This window comes from Triplophysa rosa, linkage group LG11, assembly GCF_024868665.1.
Source record: "Triplophysa rosa linkage group LG11, Trosa_1v2, whole genome shotgun sequence".
In the NCBI taxonomy this organism is placed as follows: Eukaryota; Metazoa; Chordata; class Actinopteri; order Cypriniformes; family Nemacheilidae; genus Triplophysa; species Triplophysa rosa.
The window spans coordinates 15,483,920-15,511,775 of record NC_079900.1 but is presented as its reverse complement, the minus strand read 5'-3'; the positions used below and the strand labels follow the sequence as shown (position 1 = coordinate 15,511,775).

At 49.8% G+C, this 27,856-nt stretch overlaps 1 protein-coding gene across 3 annotated transcripts in view; it reads right to left on the bottom strand.

The window, feature by feature from the left end:
* Positions 1–27,856, bottom strand: part of asic2 (acid-sensing (proton-gated) ion channel 2) — a 330,404-nt gene that overhangs the window by 32,037 nt on the left and 270,511 nt on the right. For all 3 annotated transcript variants that reach the window (XM_057347073.1, XM_057347074.1, XM_057347072.1), the window contains exon 4: positions 6,840–6,967. In XM_057347073.1, the coding sequence (XP_057203056.1) occupies positions 6,840–6,967 (128 nt within the window). The remainder of the gene's footprint in view (positions 1–6,839; positions 6,968–27,856) is intronic.

The window sequence follows — 27,856 nt, the reverse complement described above, 5'->3', positions numbered from 1 at the left end:
AAAAGCTGTGCATAAATCCGAAAGCTAGAGGGCGCTCTCATGCGTAAACTCCAAATACGCACTGCAGAAGAAGACCATAACACCTTCTAGAATCTAGGAAATGCCTATGGACATCTTTTTATCACTGTTACTCAAGCCTCATCAGGTATTTTTATGATAATAAAGTATATTTATAATGATCATGTTAGACGGGTGTTGCTTTTTCAAATGCACATTATAAGCGACTCAAACTCGCACTGCTTTTAGATCGAGCAGCATTTCCTACTGATCCCAGAGATGTGCTTCACCGAGAAGCTACGCATTTAAAAAAATATCGACACATTGCATATCGCAGCCAGTTCGATTACAATAGGATTTAGTGGTATCGCGATAAATTATCGTCTCTGTGCTTCACATGATTTGTATTCATAAATATACATTTATTCATTCAGCAGGTTGAGGGAGGTTTCTGTCACTGAATGCTGATATCAGGGATACCTGAGGTATATTCCGTGTGCAGTATAATATATATTATGTAGAGTAAACGCTTTGAGTTTTTTTTATTGTTATCTTCCTTTGAAAAGCAGTATAAAGCCAGGAAACAGAAAACAAATGATCTAATCTTGAATTGGTCTAGGATGAATCAGATAACATCAGTGTTTAAACAACATGAGAATGTGTTTATCATAGATAAATATAGCTAGATGCCTCATTCAAGCGGTCCAGGCACGTAGACGTCACTCAGTTTGCTAGAATGCCACAACACTGGGCGCAGCCATGGCTGTGAAAACCACAGGTATTTTAATTCCCGAAAAATGTGATACCCTTTCGTTGTTGTGATGTGTTTGTGTAGCAGATATAATGTTTGAATTTACACAAGAGTAAATAAGTTTTCATAATCATACACAGTCAGCTTGCTCTTGAGTGTTTACGGACCGGCTTGGCAGGTTTGCCAGATCTGTGAAACAAAATCATTCATTTTGAGCCTAACGTCCCTAGTCCAAATAACAAAATTTTACATTCATAAATAAAAACATTTTAATATTGACTGCTAAATAACAAAATCCTTCCACTCCTAACCTGTGGATAAAACAACTCGAAGCAACAGTTAAAAACAACCCAATTCCATGGGAAAGCCGCAGATTTGGCAACACAGACCGGCATATAGAGAGACGACCTACGTATAGAGGCCCAAAGAAACAGATGCTAATGTGGCATCTAGTTCCCTTTCTGTCGGTCTCTCGACGTTGTGTCGAGCCGACAGATGGGGTTTGGACTTGAGAACCTATCATCTTCTGATTATTTTGAAAAGGTCAATGAAAATTGGCGAATGAAAAGCAGCATTCATTCACCTTTTGGTCTTCAGAGCCTAAGCATCTGATGATCTGCGGATCTTCGTTGATCTACCTGCGATCTCACGATCTACCGACAGACCCTTCCTGCAGCTACTCTCCCCTGGGCGTTCCGGAGGTGTCGAGAGCAAATTTCCTTCTAAAAGAGCAAATTTCTCCAGCGTGGCATGGCCCGCTGCTCTCGTGGGTGCAACGCGCTCATCGAGGAGGGGGACGGACACGATGTTTGCCTCAGGTGTTTGGGTCTCCGGCACGCTGAGGCAGCCTTTGTGGATATGTCCTGCCTGCGGATGGCGGATGGCGATCCAGACGTTGCGGTCACAGGTGGCTGTGTTCTTTATGGACACAGCTACCAACCCGTCTGCTACCCGCTCCGAGACTGCAAGGGCTACGGCCCTGCCGTCCGCTTCGGTTAGCACCGGGGGTGATATGGGGATCACTGTGAGCGTCAAATATGGGGGTCACTGTGAGCGACTTGTTGGCATCCGACCCCGACGACTCCTCGGAGCTCCCTCCCTCGGGGGGTCGAGCCCAGGAGGAAGCGGACGTCGAGATGTCATCCATGCTATTCTGGGCCGCCACGAGCATTGGGTTGCAGTGTACCACACTGCCTCCTCCCCAGCGCTCGCGGCTGGATACATGGTACCTCGGGTCTGAGCGCGGCTCCAAGCCGCGCCCGGCCCCGTTCTTCCCGGAGGTGCATGAGGAGCTCAGTAAGTCGTGGAACACCCCCCTCACGGCCCGTTCCCGTCAGAACAGCTCTGTCGCCCTTACCTCCCTCGATGGTGGGGCAGCCAGAGGCTATGTCGAGCTTCCCCAGGTGGAGCGTGCTGTCGCCGTGCACCTGTGCCTGCAGAAGGCGGCCACCTGGAGGGCTCGGCCTAGACTCCCTTCCAAGGCATGTAAGTTTTCGGCATCCCTGGTGTCGAAGGCTTACACTGCTGCGGGACAGGCTGCCTCCTCCCTCCACGCCATGGCCATCCTGCAAGTTCACCAGGCCAAGGCGTTGAAGGAGCTCCACGAGGGTAGGACCGACCCAGTGGCAATGCAGGAACTCCGCACCGCCACTGACCTCACTCTACGGCGACTAAGGTGACGGCGCGGGCCCTGGGTCGGGCGATGTCCACCATGGTGGTCCAGGAGAGGCACCTCTGGCTAAACCTTGCGCAGATGAGGGACTCTGAGAAAGTTCGCTTTCTAGATGCCCCCATCTCGCAGGGTGGGCTGTTTGGTGACACCGTCGAAGATTTCTCCCAACAGTTTTCGACGGTGAAGAAGCAGATGGAGGCGATCAAACACATCCTGCCCCGCCGCGACTCGGCCGCCTCCAGGCCTTCGAGATCCCGAGCGGCGTCTGCTTCCCAGCAGCACCGGTCCTCCTCGACTCCGGGTCCGGTTCCAGGGCCCCCTTCTCAGGCTGCCTCCCGGAAAAGGACGTCGAAGAGGAAACCACCACCCCGCCAGCAGCCGTCACGGAAGCAGAAGCGGCCCTGACGGGGTGGACCCCAGGGAGATCGAGCTACCATTGGGCCCGACCCCATCGACATTGCTGGGGGATCGGACAGGGACGGTTCCTGCCCCGTCTCACCATCTGCTGGCCTCCTCCGGGGGGCCAGCGCCCACTTTCTCACAAAAAGAGTTTCCTCTCTCTCTGGGTCGTTACAGCCGCTCCCACTCTCGACACGACAGTAGATGGCAACTCGACGTTGCGCCATGGCGAAGCGCAATGTTGAGTATAAACACAAGCCCTCAGCACTCTCAGTCAGACAGTGCGTTGAGCTGCACAAACGCGAGGCAGGAAAAACAGCACAGCCGTTCTCCACCCCGGGGGCTCTCCCCCGGCAAGGGATCCTCATTGCTGGCCATCGAACCACCCCCTGCGGGGGCAATGAGGCAGATCGTACCTCTAGTCCCCCTGTCTCGGTTCCTGAGAACCTGGCTTCGGCTTCCCAGGTTGTCAGGTTGGCTGAGGAGGACGATCCGTCTCGGCTATGCGATCCAGTTCGCCAGACAGCCGCCCAAGTTTCGGGGCATCCTCTCTACCTCAGTCAGAGGCCAGGATGCTCCCGTGCTTCGGGCCGAGGTCGCCACCCTTCTGGCGAAGGGAGCGATCGAGCCCGTCCTACCAGCCGAGATGTCCAACGGGTTCTACAGCCCGTACTTCATTGTCCCCAATAAAGACGGGGGGCTGCGCCCCATCCTAGATCTGCGTGTCCTGAACAAGCACCTACACAAGCTGCCATTCAGGATGATCACGCAGAAGCGCATCCTGTCATCCATCAGATGTCAGGATTGGTTCATGGCAATCGACCTGAAGGACGCGTACTTTCATGTCTCGATCCTCTCTCGTCATCGGCCGTTCCTACGGTTCGCTTTCGAGGGGCGGGCATATCAGTACAGGGTCCTCCCCCTTCGGTCTGTCCCTGTCTCCACGTGTCTTCACGAAGATTGTGGAAGCTGCCCTCCTTCCCCTCAGGGAAAGAGGTGTGCGGGTACTGAACTATCTCGACGACTAGCTAATCTTGGCACACTCGCAAGATCTGTTGTGTACACACAGGGACCTGGTGCTCCGGCACCTAGATCGGTTGGGGCTACAGGTCAACTGGGAAAAGAGCAAGCTCTCACCTGTGCAGAGCATCCTCTTTCTCGGTATGGAACTCGACTCTGTCTCCATGACAGCGCGACTGACTAAAGAGCACGCCCAGTCAGTGTTGAATTGCCTGAAGCTTTTCAGACAATCAGCGGTCCCCCTGAAACAATTTCAGAGGCTCCTGGGTTACATGGCATCCTCGGCGGGGGTGGTCCCCCTCGGGTTGATGCACATGCGACCGCTCCAGCACTGGCTACAGAGTCGAGTTCCTTGGAGAGCGTGGCACACCGGCAGCAGGCGTATGGTCATCACGCCTTTCTGCCGGCGCACCCTAACCACCTGGTCTTCCATGACCTTTTTGCTGACAGGGGTCCCCCTAGGGCAGGTGTCAAGGCACGTCGTAGTGACGCAGTGTCGGGGCGATGGACGGGCCCCCGCCTGCGCTGGCATATCAACTGTCTAGATTTGTTGGCTGTGCTACTTGCACTGAGGAGGCTACAACCTCTCGTGCAGGGCAGGCACGTGCTGGTCCGATCGGACAGCACAGCTGCCGTGGCGTATATCAATCGTCAGGGTGGCATTCGCTTACGGCAGCTAACACGACTCGCCCGATGCCTCCTCCTCTGGAGTCAGCAGGTGATCAGCTCCCTGCTAACCACACACATCCCGGGCGTCCTGAACCAGACAGCAGATGCGCTCTCTCGTCAGTTGACGCCTCGCGGAGAGTGGCGACTCCATCCCCACGCAGTCCAGCTCATTTGGGAGCAGTTCGACCAGGCACAGGTGGACCTGTTTGCCTCCCCGGACTCCACCCATTGTCCGCTTTGGTACTCCCTGACCGAGGCACCCCTCGGCACGGATGCCCTTGCGCACAGCTGGCCGTGGGACAAGCTTAAGTACGCCTTCCCCCCCAGTGAGCCTCATCGCACAGACCTTGTGCAAGGTCAGGGAAGAGGAGCATCAAGTGGTACTAGTTGCGCCTTACTGGCCCAACCGGACTTGGTACTCAGAGCTGATGCTTCTGACAACAACTCCCCCCTGGCCGATTCCCCTGATGAAGGACCTTCTTTCACAGGGGAAGGGCACGTTGTGACTCCAGAGGCCCCCCTTCGAGCCCCTGGGAGAGGCCGCTCTTTCTCACCTCTCGATAAAGATGGCCCTCCTAGTGGCGCTCGCCTCCATCAAGAGGGTGGGGGACCTACAGGCATTCTCTGTGCCTGGAATTCGGGCCTGGAGATTCTCACATGATCCTGAGACCACGGCCCGGCTACGTGCTCAAGGTTCCCACCACTCCCTTTTGGGACCAGGTGGTGAACTTGCAGGCGCTCCCCACTGGGGAGGAAGACCCAACCCCGTCCGTGTTGTGTCCAGTACACGCACTGCGCCTCTACTTGGACCGCACGCAGAGCTTCAGAAGCTCGGAGCAGCTCTTTGTCTGTTGTGGAGGTCAGTAGAAGGGGAGGGCTGTCTCCAAACAGAGGCTGGCGCACTGGATCGTGGAGGCCATCGTTATGGCCTACCGATCACAAGATCGCCCCTGCCCGTTGGGAGTGAGGGCACACTCCACCCGGGGTGTGGCCTCCTCGTGGGCACTGGCTCAGGGCGCCTCTCTGGCAGACATCTGCAGAGCTGCGAGTTGGGCTACGCCCATCACCTTCGCTAGGTTTTACAACCTACGCGTGGAACCGGTGTCAGCCTGCGTCTTCCAGGGCAACAGTTAGGACCGGCATCCGGTAGGGCATACGCCTGCGAAAGCCCTTCCCCCTTCCTCTAGGGGGAGCAGCGGCTATTTCGCCTCCCTTCTTTCCCCACTGGGTAAAGAACAGGCATTCCATCCATCACTAAGCACCTCACTGGGGGGCAGGCTGGGCAGAGCAGCCCTGCCCCCTTAGGCCAGGGAACAGCTGAGTTATCTACCACATAGCTCTAACCGGACCTAGTGCTCCAGACGTGGTAACCCCCCCTCCGTGGGCTGTTCCGTCTGATGTATCCTCATGAATGGTTCCCACCTTGGTAACCCATGACCTCCCTAGGTGGACTTCCACCCTGCGGTTAACTCATTCAGTCCGCACGTTTTCCCATGAGTTCTTCCCTGCTAGTGAGACCACGTGGTGTCTGCACTAATTCCTTCCTATGGTAGGATAGTGCTCTCTGTAGCGTTTTCCCCCCAGGGGGGATTAATGCTTACCCAGTGGCCCTTACGGTGCCGGGCGGCTTCTCGCTGTTAGAGAATCTAGGCCTCCGCCTGTGACGGCCGGTGGCAGGGGCTTCCCACCTTTTTTCCAAAAAGCTCTGGGACCCCCTCCCTCTCCACTGGACAGTGACAATTCCGCGCTAGCGCTCACGTCTGACTCGCCCAGGCCAGTCAACGTCGCTCCGCTGGTAATTGTGACGCGGCGCAGCGCTGTGGTGTTTTCCATAGAAACCACATCTGTCGGCTCGACACAACGTCGAGAGACTGACAGAAAGGGAACGTCTTGGTTACGGATGTAACCTCAGTTCCCTGATGGAGGGAACGAGACGTTGTGTCCTCCTTGCCACAACGCTGGCCGCCCACTGTAGTGGTCGGGGGATGCTCAGGCTCCTCAGACCAAGAGGTGAATGAATGCTGCAAATTTCATTCGCCAATTTTCATTGGCCTTTTCAAAATAATCAGAAGATGATAGGTTCTCAAGTCAAACCCCATCTGTCGGCTCGACACAACGTCTCGTTCCCTCCATCAGGGAACTGAGGTTACATCCGTAACCAAGACGTTATTTATATATATGGTGCTTATGATTTGTTTTGAGTGGAATGAGGTGTAAACATGGTCCTATAAATCAAGGCATTTAGAAAGGACACAAATGTACAGGTGGACATTGGTGATGAAAGGAGAGGTGAAATCAGTAAGGGTGGAGGTAAGATGAAAGTTTACTCACTCTCTGTTCCTGGGTTGCCACAAAGGTCTGAAAGCCCGGGGAGACTCCAAAACCAAGTTCATGCACGAAAGGAGGTTCAGCCTGACTGTGGATCTGCACCCTCACACCTGCTTCAAACGCTGTCTCTTCTAGGACAAAGAAAGAATGTGATATAGAAGAATGAGAGTTAGAAGACATTTGCATGCTTTATTGACCTTTTAAAAAATTGTAAATAGACATTTTAATGAAATTTTTATGCTGTTTTGGGGTATTTCTGTATCGATGGTTCTTAAGTAATAACTCAGCATAACCATTCTGGAATTTAGGCTCCTTTAAAGGACCCATTGTATGAAAGTAAATTTTTTTCTGTGTTTAAGTGCCGGTCCCCGGTGCATCTAGTAACCCAGAAAACGTGAAAAACAAGATCCAAGTAACTTTATTTTGGTAAGCCTTTCTCTGCAAGTATGTGAGAAATCGAGCCATTCAGATTTCGCTCCTGATGTGACGTAGATGCAGGCTCTTATTATAATATTACCGCCCCTTAACCTACACAATGACGCTGCCGCCATTGTTGTTTTCACAAGTGACATTGGTGTAGGTGACGCCATGGCTAAAGTTTGTGGACAACATGCAATGAGTACATAGCTGCACAGAGACCTAACCTCGGAAGAGACAGGAGTGGATTTATTTTATTTTTAGAGGAAATCCATCAGAAACCATAAAAACCTGCTTGTTTGCGCGAATCACTTAAAGCCAGAGTGCTTTATCAACCTGGGACAGTACAAGCAGGATTAGCTTCAAAGTTGTTCCTCAAGAGGGATTGAGACCAACTGAATGAGACAAAGCTGCCGATGTAAGTAATATTTATCACCAGTCTGAATTAACGTACATGTACCGTATATATAGGAGGATAATGTTAGCATATGATAGCGAAGGGAGCTAAGTCAGTCACGGGCTAAATAGAACATTCAAAGCCAGTGATAAACTTACTCTATATTTATATGTTATTTGGCAAATGGGCACTTGGAGTTTAGCTGTTTGTAGGTTAATACATTATGTGCGTTAATATGTTCAGCTGTGGCAAGCTGTTTGTTTTGCTAATGAACTGGGGCGAACACTGCTGTTAGCTTCGTTTTAAACGTCTCAAATCATTCGTCCTTAGGCTGAAAAATCTGTCACAGCATACTAGTTATGCTCTCACGTTGTGTGTGTAACGTTATAACTTGTCAACGACAAGCGCTAAAATCCACGTAATTCCGCTGAGAACTGCAGGTGCACATTCCGTGGATTTTAGGCAAGCATACACGCACAACGTGAGCGTGTTTAGGACGCATTAGGATGCGCTGTTTGCTGTGGTGGATTTTTTGATTGAGTTTTGATTGGACGAATGATTTGAGATGTTCAAAACGAAACCAACCTCGGAGGAGTTCAGGAAATATCATTTAGCTAAACCATGGCAGTACTACACGTGTGTTGTTTTGACACACCGGACAGAAGGGGGGTGGGGTTTGCTGTAACTCATTATCATTTAAAGGGACATGCACCAAAATGGGTTGCTGTGAGCATAGCTGTTTTTGAAGAGGTAAAAAGGGTTTTGTTTACACAGCCATTGAGTGTTTTTAAGCAAAATATGTTCCAGACATTTCATGAAGACCCTAATAAATTATACCAACTTGTTGAAAGTGCTCATTTTATGTGTCCTTTAAACAAAACTAAGCTGCTTATTTTTCAGCCGTGTATATCACAACACTATCACAAACAATTTGAAGCAAAAAACATCTCTATCATTAATTCATCTATCAATTTGCGGCAAAGCTTTTGTACATTATAATCACTCATGGTGGCTTGGAATGTATTAAGGTGAAATTTAATTATTTTTTTAATTAATGGAAATGTAAGAACTGAGTGACCTCACAGAAAGTCTTGATTTATAGTATAAACAGTGCATATTGTGTTTCAGCAGTTTGAGAATGACATGCCTCTAATCTCTGAAACAAACTTGATCCCAAAATTTCTTTATACTCAACACACCATCAGCACAATCTCAGTCTCCAACAATCTCCTATAGATAACAGATTTAGGAAATTGGACACACACCACAGTCTTTGTTTATCTCGCTTCTGACTGGATTGCTAAGACTCACAGGACACTCACACTTTTAATTTCTGTCATTGTGTTTGATTAGCCCTGCCTCGCTGGCCTGTGATATTGGTTGTGAGCCACGTGTTGATTCAAAGGTCTGCTAAGGAAAGAAACCCCATTCAGTCATCCGGACCCCCACAAGCATCTTAACAGCCATCTATAACAGGAGATCACAGTCACAAAGACCCTTCACACACACTCCAGGCCGCAGCGCTGATGGAAACACACCGTGACAGCAGCTCCAAGCGGCCTCACACACACTGGGACCAGTCAATACATTGAGCCGTGTGTTTGTGTGTGTGCACACGCAATCATGTGTCTCATATCATAAGCAGCAAAGTGTAACCTGTCAAATATGATCGGTATTCGTTTCCAGAAGACAACCAAGAAGAGAAAAGTTAAGGAAAATAAAATGAAAGCAAAAACCAACACGTTTAGGTTCCGAGAACCATTTTTTTTAGAAGTGGGTCCATTTATTGGAAATGCTATAACTAGGGATGTTCCGATACCCTTTTTTCCTTCCCGATACCGATTCCGATACCTGGGCTCAGGGTATCAGCCGATACCGAGTACTGATCCGATACCAGGGTGTGTATCTGTATACAGCTGTATATACTAGCCCTGTGTGAATTGATATAATTATTTTAAGGTGTGCTTTAGACTTATCTCTTAATAAAACATGAACAAATACATACAGTAAATTAGAGAGTATTTTTATTATCTGACAGACATTTGACAGTAATATTATTTATGTTTCTTAAGTCGCAGTTTTACTGGCTGGTTGGTCCACTCTGAAATACTGCCAAACAGCGCTAGCACTGGGGATGGGCATTTTTCAATAATTTCATATTAGAATATTTGAGCTCATAAAAAACAAATATTCATTTATTTAAATTAAGTGAAAAAATACGTAATTTGTTTCATTTTATTTAGTCACAATTTCACATCAAGCTTATAACTATCATTAAATATTCATAATGCACTAATATTAGATCCTGTATATAGGGTTTTTAATGTTGAAAAGATTAACAACATTGGAAAAAAATAGAATAATACATAAAAACTGCATTTAAACCTGCGCAAAGCGAAATCATACAAAAACCAAACATACAAAACAAAATGCATATTGAAAGTCTGTGATATATGGTTCCCTTTCTGTCGGTCTCTCGACGTTGTGTCGAACCGACAGAATGGGGTTTGTCTTGAGAACCTATCATCTTCTGAGTATTTAGAAAAGGCCAATGAAAATTGGCGAATGAAATTTGCATGTCGGGCTCCTCCCCGGATGTCCGGGTATAAGAGGGAAGTCGGCGTGCTCATTCATTCACCTTTTTGTTCTTCAGAGCCTACGCATCTGGTGAGCTTCTCTACGATCTGGGTGATCATTCTTTCTGCTGGAATCTACGACGTGGACAGCGGACGGTCCCTTCCTGCAGTGACTCTCCCCTGGGCGTCTCGGCAGTTCCGGAGGTGTTCGAGCAAATTTCCTTTTCTAAAAGAGCAAATTTCTCCAGCGTGGCTTGTCCCGCTGTTCTCATGGGTGCAACACACTCATCGAGGAGGGGGACGGACACAATGCCTGCTTCCAGTACGCTGGGGCAGACGTTGTGGATACGTCCTGCCCGCACTGCGGGCGGTGACGATTCAGACGTTGCGTCACAGGTGGCTGTGTTCCCACGGGACTCAGCCACCACCTCGTTTGCTCCCCGTTCCGTGGCGGCAGGACTACGGCCCTGCCGTCCCCTATGGCAAGCAGCGAGGGTGATATGAGGATTACTGTGAGCGATAATCCGCCAGCCACAGGTCACGGACCGTTCACACCTCGTTTCGCTCGTCTGACCGTTCCCCAAAAAGACGGTCCGCCGTCTTATTCCTCAATCACGTATTCGGACACGATGCGTGATGATGAGAGGTCTCTTGCAGCATCGGGGAGTGACGTACTGCCATCCGACTCCGACGATTCTTCGGGCTCCCTCCCTCGGGGGGTCGAGCCCAGGAAAAAGCGGATGTCGAGATGTCGGCCATGCTTTCCCGGGTCGCCGTGAGTGTTGGGTTGCAGTGCCCGCACTGCCTCTCCCGGCGCTCGCGGCTGGCTACATGGCGCCTCGGGTTTGAGCGCGGCTCCAAGCCGTGCCCGCCCCCAGTGCCGTGTTTACCGGAAGTGCATGAGGAACTTTGTAAGACCCACGTTTCACGTCAAACAAAGTTCTGTCACCCTCTCTTCCCTCGAGGTTGAGACAGCTGGAGGATGTGTCGGTGTCCCCCAGGTGGAGTATGCCGCCGCGGTGCACCCCTGGGGGGGCTCGACCTAGACTCCCGTCCAAAGCATGTGGTGTCTCGGCATCTCTGGTGTCGAGAGCTTACATTGCGGCGGACCAAGCTGCCTCCTCTCTCCACGCTATGGCTCCTGCCAGGCCAGGGCGTTGAGAGAGCTCCACGAGGGTAAGACCGACCCAGCGCTTATGCAGGAACTCCGCGCCGTCACCGACCTCGCTCTACGGGCGACCAAGGTGACCATGCGGGCCCTGGGTCGGACGATGTCCACACTTGTGGTCCATGAGAAACTCCTCTGGCCGATACTTGCGCAGATGAGTAACGCTGAGAAGGTCCGCTTTCTCGACGTACCCGTCTCGCAAGGGGGGGCTGGTTGGTGTTACTGTCGAGCCGCAGCGGCCCCGCTCACCCCCTGCCCGTTGGGGGGGGCGCGAGACCCGCACGCGCCTCCCCGGAGGGTTCTCGACAGTAAGAAGCAGTCCTCCATGCCGCAACTCGGCCGCCTCGGCCTGTCTGCTTCCCAGCAGCCCTGGTCCTCTTCAACGCCCTCCAGTGGCCCTGGAGGAGACAGCGAAGAGGAGACAGCGAAGAGGAGACCATCGCCCCATCAGCAGCCGCGGGCAGCGGCTGTCATGGGAACACCTCAGGGGGATCGAGGCTACCATTGGGCCCGACCCCAGCCACAGCTCTGGGAGGTCTGATAGGGACGGTTCCTGCTCCGTCTCTCCATCTGCTGGCCCCCTCCGGGGGGCTGGCGCCCACTTACTCTCAAAAAGGAGAGTTTCCTCTCTCTCTGGGTTACCACAGCCGCTCTCACCCTCTGCACGACGGTGAACGGCAAACTCGACGTTGCGTCATGGCAAAGCGCAATGTCGAGTATAAACACCAGCCCTCAGCACTCTCAGTCAGACAGTGCGTTGAGCTGCGCAGTCGCCAGGCAGGAAATATGGCAGAGCCGATCTCCTCCCCGGGGGGAGGAGATCCGTACTGCTAGCTATCGAACCACCCTCCGCGGGGGCAATGAAGCAGATCAACCTCTAGTCCCCCGTGACAGTTCTGGGAGCCTGCCCAGACTGTCAGGCTGGCTGAGGAAGACGATCCGTCTCGGCTACGCGATTCAGTTCGCTACACGTCCACCCAAGTTCCGGGGCCCCCTTTTTTACCTCAGTCAGAGGCAGGGATGCCCCCGTACTTCGGGCGGAGGTCGCCTCCCTTCACCAGAAGTGAGCCCGTCCCACCGGCCGAGGTGTTCAGCGGGTTTTACAGCCCGTACTTCATTGTCCCCAAGAAAGGCGGAGGGTTGTGCCCTATCTTGGATCTGCGTGTTCTGAACAGGCACCTATACTAGCTGCCTTTCAGGATGGTCACGCAGAAGCGCATCCTGGCGTCCGTCAGGCGTCAGGACTGGTTCGTATCAATCAACCTAGGATGCGTACTTCATGTCTCGATCCTCCCTCGACATCGGCCGTTCCTACGGTTCGCGTTCGAGGGACGGGCATATCAGTACAGGGTCCTCCCCTTCGGTCTGTCCCTGTCTCCACGAGTCTTTACGAAGGTCGTGGAAGCCGCCCTCCTTCCCCGTTGGGAAGGAGGTGTGCAGGTACTAACTATCTCGACGACTGGCTCAAGTTTGGGCACACTCTCGAGATCTGTGGTGTACACACAGTGACCTGGTGCTCCGGCACCTAGATCGGTGGGGCTACAGGTCAACTGAGATAAGAGCAAGCTCTCCCCGGTGCAGAGCATCCTCTTTCTTGGTATGGAACTCGACTCTGTCCTCACGAGCGGCCCCGCTCACCCCCAGGGGGGGGCGCGAGGACTAGCGCGCCCGGTCAGTGTTGAACTGCCTGAGATCAGACAGTCAGCGGTCCCCCTGTAACAAGAGGCTCCTGGGATTCATGGCATCCTCGGCGGGGGTGGCCCCCCTTGGGTCGATGCATATACGACCGCTCCAACACTGGCGGCAGAGTCAAGTTCCTTGGAGAGCGTGGCACACCGGCAGCAGGCGTTGGTCACACGCTTTTCTGCCGACACACCCTAAGGGGTGCCGTGTGCAACGGGCAAGCAGTGTCGGGGCGGTGGACGGGCCCCCGCCTGCGTTGGCATTCAACTGCCTAGAGTTGTGGGTTGTGCTACTTGCATTGAGGGACTTCCTCTCGTGCAGGGAAGCACGTGCTGGTCCGGTCGGACAGCACAGCTGCTGTGGCGTATTCTTCACTCACAGCAGCTAACATGACTCGCCCGACGCCTCCTCCTCTGGAGTCAGCAGGTGATCAGCTCCCTGCGAGCCACACACATCCCAGGCGTCCTGAACCAGACAGCCGATGTGCTCTCTCGTCAGTTGACGCCTTGCGGAGAGTGGCGACTCCCTCCCCGCGCAGCCGGCTCATTTGGGGGCAGTTTGGCCAGGCACAGGTGGTCCTGTTGCCTCCCCGGACTCCTCCCATTGTCCGCTTGGGTACTCCCTGTCCGAGGTACCCTCGGCACGGATGCCCTTGCGCACAGCTGGCCGCGGGACAAGCGGAAGTACGCTTCCCCCCAGTGAGCCTCATTGCACAGGGCCTGTGCAAGGCCAGGGAAGAGGAGCATCAAGTGGTACTAGTTACGCCCCTTCGGCCTAACCAGGACTTGGTTCTCGGAGCTGAGGCTCTGACAACAACTCCCCCCTGGCCGCTCCCCCTGGCGGACAGCTTCCCCAGGGGAAGGGGCACGTTACGGCATCCCAGGCAAAACCTGGTCTCCATGTCTGGACGGGACGAGGAGATCCTGAGTGACCCACCCCCGGTCCGGTTGGGACGTCACTCAGGCTAGGGCTTCGGCCACTGGGCGGCTATACGCCCATAGGTGGCGCCTCTTCTCGTCCTGGTGCTCTTCTCGGCGAGAAGACCCGCGGAGTTGCTCGGTCGGGTACGAGCTGTCCCGTCCTCAAGAGAGACGGGGGAGTAACCTCTCCCCCTCCACACTGGGAATGTATGTAGCCGCTACGGCCGCTCATCATGACCCAAGTGCTGGGTAGCCTCTGGGACAGCACGACCTGGTCATTAGGTTCCTAAGGGGCGCGAGAGGGTGACCACCTTATCCGCGCTCCGTACCCTCTTGCGACCTAGGTGGCGGGCCTCAAGAGGCCCCGCCCCCTTCGAGCCTCTCGGGGTTGCCGCTCTTTCTCAGTCTTGATAAAGACGGCTTTCCGCAGGGCGCTCACCTCCAAGAGGGTAGGGGATCTACAAGCACCCTCCGTGTCCACAGATTGCCTAGAACTCGGGGCCGGGATTCTCACGTTATCTTGAGACCCCGCCCCGGCTACGTGCCCAAGGTTCCCACCACTCTCCCGAGAGACCAGGTGGTGAACCTGCAGGCGCTCCCCACCGGGGAGGAAGACCCAACCTATCCGTGTTGTGTCCAGTACGCGCACGGCGCCTCTACTTGGACCGCACGCAGAGCCCAGAAGCTCTGAGCAGCTCTTTGTCTGTTTCGGAGGTCAGCAGGAGGGCTGTCTCCAAACAGAGGCTGGCGCACTGGATCGTGGATGCCCTCGTTAGGGCATACCGATCTCAATTCGCCCCTGCCCGTTGGGAGTGAGGCACACCCCTCATGGGCACTGGCTCAGGGCGCCTCTCTGGCAGACATCTGCAGAGCTGCGGGTTGGGCTATGCCCAACAACTCCGTGAGGTTCTAATACCTACGCGCGGAACCGGTGTCAGCCCGCATCCTGGCAAGGTGTGGGACCGGCAGCCGGTAGGGCATACGCCTGCGGAAGCCCTTCCCCCTCCGGGGGGAGCAGTGGCGATCCCGCCTCACTTCTTTCCCCTCGGGTAAAGAACAGGCATTCCATCCATCACTAAGCACCCTTCCAGGGGACAGGCTGGGCAGAGCAGCCCTGCCCCTTTAGGCCGGGGAACAGTTGAGTTATCTCCCACATAGCTCTAACCGGACCTAGTGCTCCAGACGTGGTAACCCCCCCTCCGTGGGCTGTTCCGTCTGATGTATCCTCATGAATGGTTCCCACCTTGGCAACCCATGACCTCCCCAGGTGGACTCCCACCTTGCGGTTAACTCCTGCAGTCCGCACATTCCTCCCATGAGTTCTCCCCTGATGGTGAGACCATGTGGTGTCTCCACTAATTCCTCCCTACGGTAGGTAGTGGCCTCTGCAGCGTTTTTCCCCCCCAGGGGGGAATAATGCTTACCCAGTGGCCCGTACGGTGCCGGGCGGCTTCTCGCCATTTAGAGAATCAGGCCTCCGCCCGTGACGGCCGGCGTTAGGGGGCTTCCCAACTTTTTGTGGAAAGCTCTGGGTCCCCCTTCCTCTCCACTGGAAGGTCATAATTTCGCGTTAGCGTGTTCGTCTGACTCGCCCAGGCCAGTCAACGTCGCTCCGCAGAGATTGTGACGCGGCTCAGTGCTGTGGCGTTTTCCATAGGAACCCCATTCTGTCGGTTCGACACAACGTCGAGAGACCGACAGAAAGGGAACGTCTTGGTTACGGATGTAACCTCGGTTCCCTGATGGAGGGAACGAGACGTTGTGTCCCTCATGCCACAACACTGGCCGCCCACCCCAGCGGTCGGGGGAGGATGCTTTAGGCTCCTCAAACCAAAGGTGAATGAATGAGCACGCCGGCTTCCCTCTTATACCCGGACATCCGGGGAGGAGCCCGGCATGCAAATTTCATTCGCCAATTTTCATTGGCCTTTTCTAAATACTCAGAAGATGATAGGTTCTCAAGACAAACCCCATTCTGTCGGTTCGACACAACGTCTCGTTCCCTCCATCAGGGAACCGAGGTTACATCCGTAACCAAGACGTTATCTTGTTTATTTTGTTTAACATGTTCTTGATAAGAAAAACAAGCATAATACAGTAGGTCTATTTTACTCTGTTGAAAGTCTGTTCAACAAGCCGACAGTTTACAAGCCGACAGCGGAGAATGTGAATAATGCGTTGCGTTGCTCTTCTCTAACTCCCGGTAACAAAACCCAGATCTGACAAGAATATCTGGCTTTATTGTTTATAATGTTGATAATAAATAAAGTAAACAGGCTTCTTGACACCTCCATACCGACTCTTAATTGATCCTAAAAACAAAGACAGAGCCATTTTAGTGCTTGTTGTTTATTACGTGACCGGCATTTGAGGAAGAATGACTATTTCTGCTGATCACCACTGCAAATATTGTTTTCTTTGTCGTTTCATGGTCAGTGTCTGTCTTGTTTAGCTTTGCATTGCATTAACATCAATAAGTAAATTCAACTAAGATATTTTACGATGTTCTTTTAATTCTATTCGTTCAGCGGTCAAGATGCTACCTACTCTGCGCCAGCGCGTCACGTGTGCTTATCTCACATGCGGTAGAGAGAGAAGCACAAGACACAATCTGTGTCTTCAAGTGGTTTACAAAGCGTCATATTTTCCTTCACAATCGTCGTTAAAACACAGCAAACTTGAAGCGTGACTGCAGGCGCGTTACCCCGAAACTCATTACAAAGGCAGCACAAACGTTTTTAAATGCCAATGTTAATTTATCCGCTAATGTGAGCAGTGTTGCCAGATAGATTTGAAGGTTTCCAGCCCAAAAACGGTCCAAAACCTCTTTTTTGGCGGTGGCAAACTATCACTTGTGAATCGTGATTGGCTAAAAGCCGCGGGCTAGCCTGCTAGCTGCCTGCGACCTCATCAGTGGGTGTGTTTAGTAACGTCACGATTACTAATTGGATGGAGTACACGCACAATTGGGTTCTCTTTCATCATCTCGTGGTCGAGATCCACCTATGGGAAGGGCATCCGTACCTGACCTCTGCAGAAGCATCTAATTGTACCATGTCTGGCTAGACAGACAGAAGCGTGCAGCCAATGCCAGGTAAGGCCCCACCCCCTTACCTGAGCGCATATAAGGTCTGCTTGCGCTGCTATTCCTCAGTTGTCATTCGCTTCTCGCGATCTCTGCTGTAACACAGTTCGGTTGGATTTTCGCTGCTCACTGTGTGTCTTCAGGAGGACATATCGTCTGATCAGCCTCCGCTAGACGTGACAGTCGTCTATTCAGCCAGGTTAGCTGTGTTTTTCTATGCATCCAGAGCTGCCCACGCTCGTGCTTTTTTCATCTGCTCCCCCTTTACTTTCCACGGCTGCCCGCCACGGATATTAACAAGTTTTTCGCCGACATCTCGCTCTCTAAATCTGCCACTGCTCCCGGGTCCAGCTCATCACAGGCCTGCCCGGCCACGTGCAGGGCTCTCATCGCAGCTAAGGACTCTCACTGCATGGTCTGCTTGGGCCTCAAGCATGCAGAAGAGGCTTTGGAGAACCCGGAGCATTGCAGCCATTGCCTTGTGCTCGACTCAAAGTTGCCACTACCCAGTGTATTGAGCTTGGCCTTTCTGACTCGGATGGGGGACACGGTGACGGCGACGCACCTCCGGGGGCCTTCCGGGGAGCGACGTCACTTCATTGGGCTGACCTGCCTAATCCTGCGTTCCCCGAAGAGGATACCTTCGCGGGCAACCTCCCGTTCGCCGATGAACCGGCTGGTTCCGGCGATGAAGACGACGCGGGCCTTCTTGGGGTCTCAGAGGACGAGGAGGCCATCCCACTCTCTGGGTTTCCCCAGGCTAACCCTCCCGCGGCCTTACCCCAGTCCATCCTCCTGGACGTGTGCGAACACATTCGCCCCTCCGAAGCCGGTCTTGCCGGGCAAAATGGACCGTTTTTCTGCCTCTGTTCATCAGGCCACTTATAAATCCTCGACCTTGGCTGTCAGGGCTCTCAATGTTTCGTCCCTGCTTTCCACTTACCAGGCGGAAATTTTGGAGGATTTGGAGGAGCAGCTAGACAAAGGATCCCCCTCGCCAACCTTGTGGAAGGAGATCCTTACGGTCAATGACCTCGTCCTCCGCAATGCTCATCAGGCTGTCCAAGCTGGCGGGCGCTCCATGGCGCTTTCTGTAGTGGGGGAGCGTGCTCTGTGGCTGAACCTGTCGGGACTCCCTGACAGTGAGAAGAGGCACGTTGCAGGCGCTCCGGTCGAGCCTGGCCAGGCTCTCTTTAGTCCCACCGTGGCTTTGATGCAGCAACGGTGCGACGACAAAAAGAAAGAGGACGAGGCTTTCAAGTTGTGCCTCCCTAAGAAAGCAGCTCCGCGTCAGTTGCCCACTGCGCGTTTGCCTAACTCCCCCGTCACGGTGCGAAACCCGCATCATAGCAGGGAGAAATCGTTCAACAAACCCCCTCCACGGAAGAGTAACCCACCCTCTGCTAAACCTTGGGGAAGAACGTCTCCCGCCGCGGCTGGGAAACCCCCCAACCCAACCCCGACCGACTCGAAAAGCAAGCGGACGGCCTGATGTCCGACCATTGGGGGCACAGAGTCCTCGTTCGCGAGCCACAAGCTCATCGGATTCTCCTTCTGTCCGAGAGACCCTGTCCAAAAGATGGCCAGGGTTCCCAGCCCGTGCGTCCAGTGGACGCTGTGTTTTCTTCCCCCCACGTTCAGGGGGTCGGTTGCGAGGGAATGTGCTCAAAGAGTGTCACCACACAGCACACACATTGTTCCCCTCACCCAACTAATAAAGGCTTTGGCCCCGGTGTTGCCCAACACAAAACACAAAAAACACAATGAAACAAACAAATCTATTGAATTCGTTTCAGGGAGAGTACATCTCTCTGCAGAGAGAGAACATCTTTCTAAATCCATGCATGTCGCCCCTAGTTTGTCCGCTAGATGGCGCCATTGCATCGCAAAGGAGCCAACAGAGCGTATGCGAGGATTTCGGCGCTTCACCGGCTCCGGTGGGGACGCTCGCGAATTACGAGTCCGCCTGGCAGACTGTTGCACCTCCAGAGTGGGTGATGCAAACAATTATGCAGGGTTACAGACTGCAGTTTATAATGAAACCCCCGCTTTTCAACGGCGTTCTCTCTTCTCACGCGGAGGAGAGCTCCGCTCACATTCTGAAAGAAGAAATCTCTTCTCTCTTAATGAAGGGAGCGATTCAGGTGGTACCTCCAGCCTGATAAGTCAAGGGTTTTATTCCCGTTATTTCCTGGTCCCAAAGAAGGACGGCTCTCTCAGTCCCATCTTGGACCTCCGAGTGTTGAACAAACATTTGAGGGAATACAATTTCAGAATGTTAAACCACGGCACTCTGTCCCGCGCCATTAAAACAGAACGACTGGTTCACTTCGGTCGATCTCAAGGATGCTTTTTTCCACATAAGCATTTATTCGCCACACAGGAAGTTTCTTCGTTTCGCCTATCTAGGCATATGTTACGAATTCACTGATCTTCCTTTCGGGCTCTCACTCAGCCCTCGGACTTTTTGTCTGTGTACGGAGGCGAGCTTGGCTCCCATGAGAATGTCAGGTCTGCAGATTTTGACATACATAGACGATTGGCTCATTGTGGCCGAATCGGAAGAGAAAGTTCTGCGGGACACCTGCAGTGTGCTTACACACATCACATCTCTCGGGTTCAGGGTGAATGTGACCAAAAGCAATTTTACACCCAGCCAGAGTGTGATTTTCCTGGGCTTGGAGCTGAGTTCGGTCTCCATGCGAGCGTGTCTCTCCCAGGAGCATGTCCTTTCTCTAATGAGCTGCGTGTCGCAGTTCAGAGAGGGGGCGAGAGTGCAGTATCGCACATGCCTCAGATTGCAGGGTCTTATGGCTTCAGCTATCCAAGTTTTGCCGCTGGGACTTCTGCGAATGAGAGCATTCATGAAATGGGTTTTGTCACTACATTTCAGCCCGGTACGCGATCTCTGCCACTCTGTGACAGTGACGCGTGCGCCTGCACGGCAGCTCTTCGCCACTGGAGAGATGTGGACTTTTACGCACAGGGGACCCATTTGGGAACGGTAGTGATGCGGAAAGTTGTGACGACAGATGCGTCCCTAACAGGCTGGGGTGCCACCCAGGAGGGCAGAGTGGTGAACGGTGTGTGGCCGAGCAGACTAAGTTCAGCACACATAAATTATTGGAAAGCTCTGAATTATTTTCTGCCTCGCCTGCTAGGACATCATGTGCTCTTACGCTGCGACAATACCACAGCAGTGGCGTATATCAATCGCCAGGGCGGCTTACACTCACCGAAACTTCACGCTCTAGCTCACAAGCTTTTGGTGTGGAGTGGGCGTTTTTCCTGTCGTTACGCGCGACTCATGTTCCAGGCATTCTGAACAGAGGTGTGGACCTTCTGTCGAGGGGGAACCCACTCTACGGAGATTGGCGCCTCCACCCTCAGATAGTAGGCATGATATGGAGGAGATTCGGACAGGCAACCATAGATCTATTCGCCTCGCGCAAAAACAACCATTGTCCTATGTTCTTCTTGCTAAAGGACTCGGACGCGCCCCTGGGGGTGGACGCACTGGCCCACCCATGGCCCAAGGTGCTGCTGTATGCTTTTCCTCCTCTGTGCTTGATAATTCCCACACTGGCCAGAGTGAGAGAGAAGGGCCTGTCTCTCCTTCTAATTGCTCCCAGGTGGCCCAAAGCACCGTGGCTGGCAGAGATAATCCCTCTGTTATACGCCCAGCCGTGGCGCCTCCCCCTCCGCACAGACCTATTGTCTCAGGCGAACGGGGAAATTTATCACCCACACCCGGACAGGGTAGCTCTCTGGGTCTGGCCCGTGAGAAGTCAAACAAAACGTGCTGGGGCTTCACCCGCGTGTGGTTGCTACTATACAAAATGCCAGGGCCGTTTCTACACGGTCCTTATATGGTTGTAAGTGGCAAGTGTTTGAAGAGTGGTGTGATGGGCGCGGTCTCACATTATATCAGTGCTCAGTTCCTGATATTTTGTGTTTCTTACAGGACCTTATGGATAAAGGCAGGTCTTTTTCCACAATTAAGGTCTACCTGGCAGCTAGTTCTGCCTGTCATCCTTCGTGCACTAAAATTCTCTTTGAGTGGAGATAAGGTTTTTCTTAAGCCTAACCCAGCTTTTATGCCTAAGTGTTTCCCTGTGTTCATTTCGGAGGCGTTGGAGCTGTCCGCTTTTCACCCTCCGCCTTTTTCCTCCTTTTTTTTTCCCCGCCTTTTTTTTGTGGAGGATCAGAGGCCGAATGCTCTGTGTCCTGTTCATGCAATACAGGCATATATGTCCAAGACCAGTGCTTTCAGGAACAGCGGCCAGCTCTTTATTTCATGGGCACCCTCTCACAAGGGGAGTCCCATATCTAAACAGCGCCTCTCACATTGGCTTGTGAACGCTATACCATTGCCATATGAATCAAGGGGAGTGCAGCCCGCAGGTACCATTAGAGCTCATTCCACGAGGGGCTTAGCTGCCTCTGGTGCTTTGTTCAGGGGAGTATCACTGCAGGACATCTGCGCTGCAGCCAGCTGGGCTTCTCCCCATACGTTTGTGCGTAACTACTGATTGGATGTCACCAAAACCTCGGTAGCACATTCTGTTTTAGGAGTGGGGTCTCCATAGCTCCTCCTTGTTATATTCCTTCACCTCCTGTTTACACATTGTTATGGTAACGAGGGTTGAACAGCCCGGTGGGCCGTGCGCATTCATGTCACCAGCATGCATTCACATTCCTGCCTGGGTGGTATATATGTGTTGCTGGGTTAATTACATGTTTGTGCCTCATACATGTTTTCTGTACCGTATGTGCGCAGCAGCTATGTGTGTGCCTCAGGGCTGCCAGGGAAATAATTATGGGAGGTGTCATGCACCGCCCCTCTGGGGGTGACCGTCTTTTTCTGGCTTTCAGAACCTCACTGTGAGTGTATTGGGCAATCGGAGAACTGTCCATGTCTCTCCCATAGGTGGATCTCGAACACGAGATGATGAAAGAGAACAATAGGTTACTGTCGTAACCCTGGTTCTCTGAAACATCGAGTGGAGAGATCCACCAGCTTTGCCCCGCTTGCTGCACGAGAAGTGAATATACTTACTGAGGAATAGCAGCGCAAGCAGACCTTATATGCGCTCAGGTAAGGGGGTCGGGCCTTACCTGGCATTGTCTACGCTCTTCTGTCTGTCTAGCCAGACATGGTGCAATTAGATGCTTCTGCAGAGGTCAGGTACTGATGCCCTTCCCATAGGTGGATCTCTCCACTCGGCGTTTCAGAGAACCGGGGTTACGACAGTAACCTATTGTTTTGTTAAATAATAAGCCTATACAATGTACATGTTTCAAACCCGCCAAACTGATCCCAAATCCGCCCAAATTTTGTCCACCCGCCCAAGCCAATTATTACCCGCACAATCAGGCAACACTGAACGTGAGCTGCTGCATAACGTGATATGCAACAAAGTAAGCCAAAATAAACCAGCGCTATTCCGATCAGAGAAGCGATGAAGTGAGTCGTACGGTATATTAAAAGATCGAATGACATGCTAAAAAACAAGTATGTGATTTGCATGATTGAAGAAATGTAATACAGTTTATGTAATATGTCTTTTTGAAAGACTTTTCTCATTCATTACTGTCTCAAGCAAAGACAGCGCAGCTTCAAAGAGACACGAGCCAATAGCGCTTGAGTGTGAACTCTGTCAGAGCGTTTCATTGGTTGAATGTACTGAATGAACACGCCCTTCACTGAACGAACGAGTCAATTGAGTAAAAATGAGACCGAATGAACTGCTACATGTCGTTCATGGTCTAATATTCTCTGTGTTACAACAATGCATATCCAGTAGTTACTCAACTTTTCTGAAAAATAAAGGTAATGACCTGATTTAAATTAATTCCAAGGTAAAGTAAATTATGTCGAAACAGTTAAATCTTGTATGGAACATTTAATTACGCCATTTAAATGAGTTAATCCAGATAGATTTTAGTAGACTAATATAATGTAGATTTCGTCGACTAAAAATAGACTAAAACTATGATAAATTGGGATGACTAAAACTAAATTGCATTTTAGTCAAAAGACTATGACTAAAACTAAATCAAAATTTGCTGTCAAAATTGACACTGATCTTAATTCTTATTTCAGTTAAGCCTTAAAATGTTAAAATTCTTTATTAAGTTGTATGTGCAACAAAATAAGTTACTGAAATTGTTAATATTTTGAAAATAAATGTTATTTGAATTTCAGTTTCATTTTTGAATTTTGTTCAAAATATCGAGATGTGTATCGTATCGTGAACCCTGCAGCATCAAGATATGTACCGAATCGTGAGCTGAGTGTATCGTTACACCCCTACCTGTAAATAATGTTACTGTGTAAATGTGTAAGCAACATTTATTAAAATGTTATTGTTTTTTGGTACTTTTATTTAGTATATTTTAGAACAATTTTTTAATACAGGGGAAATTTCCAATTCTTAAAAATGACATATGAAGTTTATCGTCTCTATGTGTTTTTCCATTGTATTATGTCATACCCCAGCTGCCCATAAATCCCCTACTGTAATTCATACATATATACTCACATTCACGCTTTCACATGCACAGAAAAAACAGGGACAAAGGCACAAAACCATACAGTGTACGTGTATGAACAAACACACACAGGTTCATTGTTGACTATTGTTTTTACTGAGCTAATGACACTTTTTATGCTCTACGCTCATAAAAACCTTTCTGCAATTGACATTTTAATTGAAACATTTTATAAGTCTATTAAGATGTTTTCCTCATGGGGATTGTGAGATGTTGCCTACAATGCGAGCAAAACCTGATTTATCACACAGGCAAGCACGCACAATCTGGCAATGTGAATACCCTTTCATACAATTCAAGAACGCATAAAGTCCTCTATATCAAGACTTTAATTTTTTTATTTAAGTTCATAAAGACTACTATAAAAACAAGGTAACAAAAAGAATACATTACAATTTACACTAAATTAACAAAGGTTTATATAAAGATTTGGTTTATGGTTAGAGAAAGGGTTAAGAAAAAATACAGTATTTAATGGAAAGTAGCCAGTTTGACAGAAAAACAAACATGTGTGCATGTGTGTAAAGACCAAAGCTCTTTTGGCATATGCCCATAGCAGATAGATGAGAAGAACTCTCTTCATCTCAGAACAACGCTGCAGCTTTTGAAGTCTGTCTCTTCACCTCTTTTCTCTTCCACCTGACACTTTAGATATTATAGATGAAAGACAGGTCATTATGAGCAGATGATGGGGGATGAAGGTAGAGGAGAGGACGGAAAAGTCAACATCATCTATTTGGAGAGCCTCTGCTTTATCCTCTCATGAAACAACCTATTTCTGACACACTGGGCTTTTGTATTTTTGTGCTTTACTGTATTTATTGTTAAAAGAAGATGAAGGAAAAGAGCTAAAGTTGTTTTTCGCAGTGATTAATTCATTTGCGCGACTAAACAATTGAGGTTAAAAATGACTGTTGACTCCAATTTTGCTATGGCTCAATACGTAAGCAAGCTTTAATTAAAATTTAGAAACGACAACATTCATCAAATATTTGCCATGCGAGATGTAATATCTTTACAGATTGAGGCTGTGGATTGGAGACTTAGTGATCACTCACCAAAACCTGCCAGCGTTTCCACAGCTACAAAGTGAAAAACAACACATACTGAGCAGAATGCATAAATATCCTGCTTTGATCAGGAACCGAGAGGAGAGCACGGGCATGAAGGACAGAGAGATTTGTTCCTGGGTGCTTCAAACCCCTTCTCAATTTCATTTGCAAGACCATCTATATATTACAATGGATAGCAGAGGGACAACCTTCAATACACACACACGCACACACACACGCACGCAATTTAATGTTCTTATGGGGACATTTTGTAAGGCAATAGGCAAAACACATGAACACAAGTTTGTTTTGGAATCTTCATGGGGACTTGCAATAGACTTTAATTGTTTTTATACTAAGGTATTATATTAAGGTATTTTCTATCCCCTGCACCCCACACCTAAACCTACCCTTAATTTTTACATTTTAAAATAATCGTCATTTATCACTGTCTGGTCTCCAGGTGAACCTCAAGTTACTGTCCAGGCAAGGACAAAGAAGACCCCCCCACACACACATAACAAACGGAAGCTAGGGCTCAGAAGCTGAACATCTCAGATGATGAAACAGACAGAAAATGAATTAATAAAAGTGCACATAAAAGAAACATGGAACAAATATGGAACAAACATGATCGAGCCCGTGGTTTGATGAGATGGAACATCCAAGTTCTCAATGCAATATCCAATTCAATAGCCTCAACTCAGAGAAAGAGAAAAATCCAGCAAGTCAAAAGATGTGGAGGCAATTAAACCATCATCGTGAAAGACGAGGTCAACATGTTCCTCTACTGAGGGAGACAACAACAAAAAAAAAACACACAGAATTCACGATTGTCAGAAGAAGAGATAATGAATGTATGAATCTATATGAAGTTTAGTCAGCATGAGAGTTCCAATTCAGATAAATGGCACAAACCAGATGAAACCAGACTGGAGGTGATGTGAAATGAGGGAGGGCAGTGAAATAATGGGAAGGCATATTACATATTGTATTCAACAAACAAGCAAATCAGTACTGACACAAGCAAATCAGACACGCTTCACCGTCGCGTTTAAAAAAAATCAATAAACACTCATTTAAATATTCACATTTCAACAACACAGAAATCACAGCAAAAAGACTCTTGCTCTACATAATATACTGTTTGTCTTCTTTCAAAGTGAATAAGTTCTTCATCACTCTACATTCATAAAAGCCACCATACAGACAGAATGACGGATTGGCTGCACATTTATTCAGTGAAGCTCAGAGATCTGTCTTTGAATTTTAAAAAGATGATGGCAAGTTTATCATATGCTCTCGCTCTGCCTCAGACGTGTCATCTTCCTCGCGCTTTGCAACAAGGTTTTTCAAGATGACATATTACACATGCATATGCACACTTGCTCTTTGCTTCCTCCATTTTCAATTTCTCCATCTCTTTCCCCATGGCCCTCCAAAAAAGTTAAACTCCGCTTAGCTCGCAACTCGGACTCGGAAGAAGGTATCAACAACACAGCAAGAGATCTGCTGCCTTTATAAGCCACCATTTCATGCCTCACACTCTAGCCAAAGAATTCTTAAAACATCCTGAAGGGACCAGTGAATTAAATGACCTGGTAATATTAATGATACGCCTACATGCTTTTTATTTGGTTTTAAAATATGCATCAGCCAACAATTACAGCTATGGCCCGTGCCTCGTGTTTTTATTGCCTCATTCATCAAAACAGTAAGTGGTGGCCTTTTCTTAAAAGACATCTTTCACATTTCAGAATCTTAAAATGGAACTAAATAAGAGCAATAACATACAAGAGACTGTAGATGCTTTACTGTGTTTTTACTATGGTAAGTTTAGGTATGGTATACACACACACAAGTTGTTTATTGCTCTTATAGACCACAATGCTGTTCCAAAGGGGGTCCAGAAGAACTCCCTGTTTCTGTTTTTTTTTCCCACAAATGTATGAACAGAATACAACCAACAGAACATTTATTAATGTACATAATTTAAAAAAATATCTTCATAATTTAAATGTGCTGTGTGTAATTTTTGGGAGGATCTACATCAGTGCTCGAATTGAAGGGGGGCTGGGGGGATGCGGGACCCCCATAAGGCATTAGGGATCCCCAATAAGAAGTAAAAAATAGACTTAGGGGGTCCCTCAGATATTTTTATTTGAGTAAAAATGATAATGACAAATGTGATTAAATTCATGCAATGGCAATGGTAAATTTTGTGAATTAATTATTTACAATAATTTATATTAAGTTTGTTTATGGGCTAGTTATCATGTCTCTTTAAATTATAAACGCCCTGCCCCACGTCTAAAGACCGCTAAGCACAGGACATTGTTGACATGACTGCTTGATTGGCGTCGCTCCGGTGAAGCTAACTTCAGCTAAAAAATGGAGAATAATAAACCTCCACTCGCAGTCGGGAAGAGGAAGCTTCTACTTTTTTGAGGGGTAATTTTCTCTCTCTCTATATATTTCCACTATATTTATCAACTCCATGTCGGGGTTTTTGTATTCCTTGCGTAAATTATTATTAGGCCTGGTTCTGGGGTGCTAGAGATCTCGAGACCACGGGTCCCCTTGCATGGAATTCACCATGTTGTTTCAGTAGCCCTAAACGGACAAACTGCTCTAAAGAGCGTGTCTCGCAAATACGATATCTCCTTCGGCAAAGAAGCGAAACCGTGACGACATCTAAGCCCTGTGTCAGCCGCCAGAGTGCTTTGAAAGGGAAGGGGAGCGGTGGAGTGAGCCTTTGGTTGCAATTCGCAACCTCACCACTAGATGTTGCTAAATTTCAAACACTGGACCTTAAAAAAAATACAAATGAAACCGGAAGTGCTTCTGGACCAGTGTTTACATCAGGGATCTCCAACCCTGCTCCAGGTGAGCTACTGTCCTGCAGACTGCAGCTCCAACTCTGTTTCAACACACCTGTGTGTAATTATTATCAAGCAACCCTAAACACCTTGATTAGCTGCTGAAATCTTCAGGACGGTAGCTCACCAGGAACAGGGCTGGAGACCCCTGGTTTACATCTTGCGGTCTATAAAACATCACAAACACTACAATAAAACATGAAACAAATGCAAATAATAAAAATTATTTATTATCAACAATTATGGAACAGCTCTTCCAGCAAACAATTTTGTTTATGCTAGAAACCA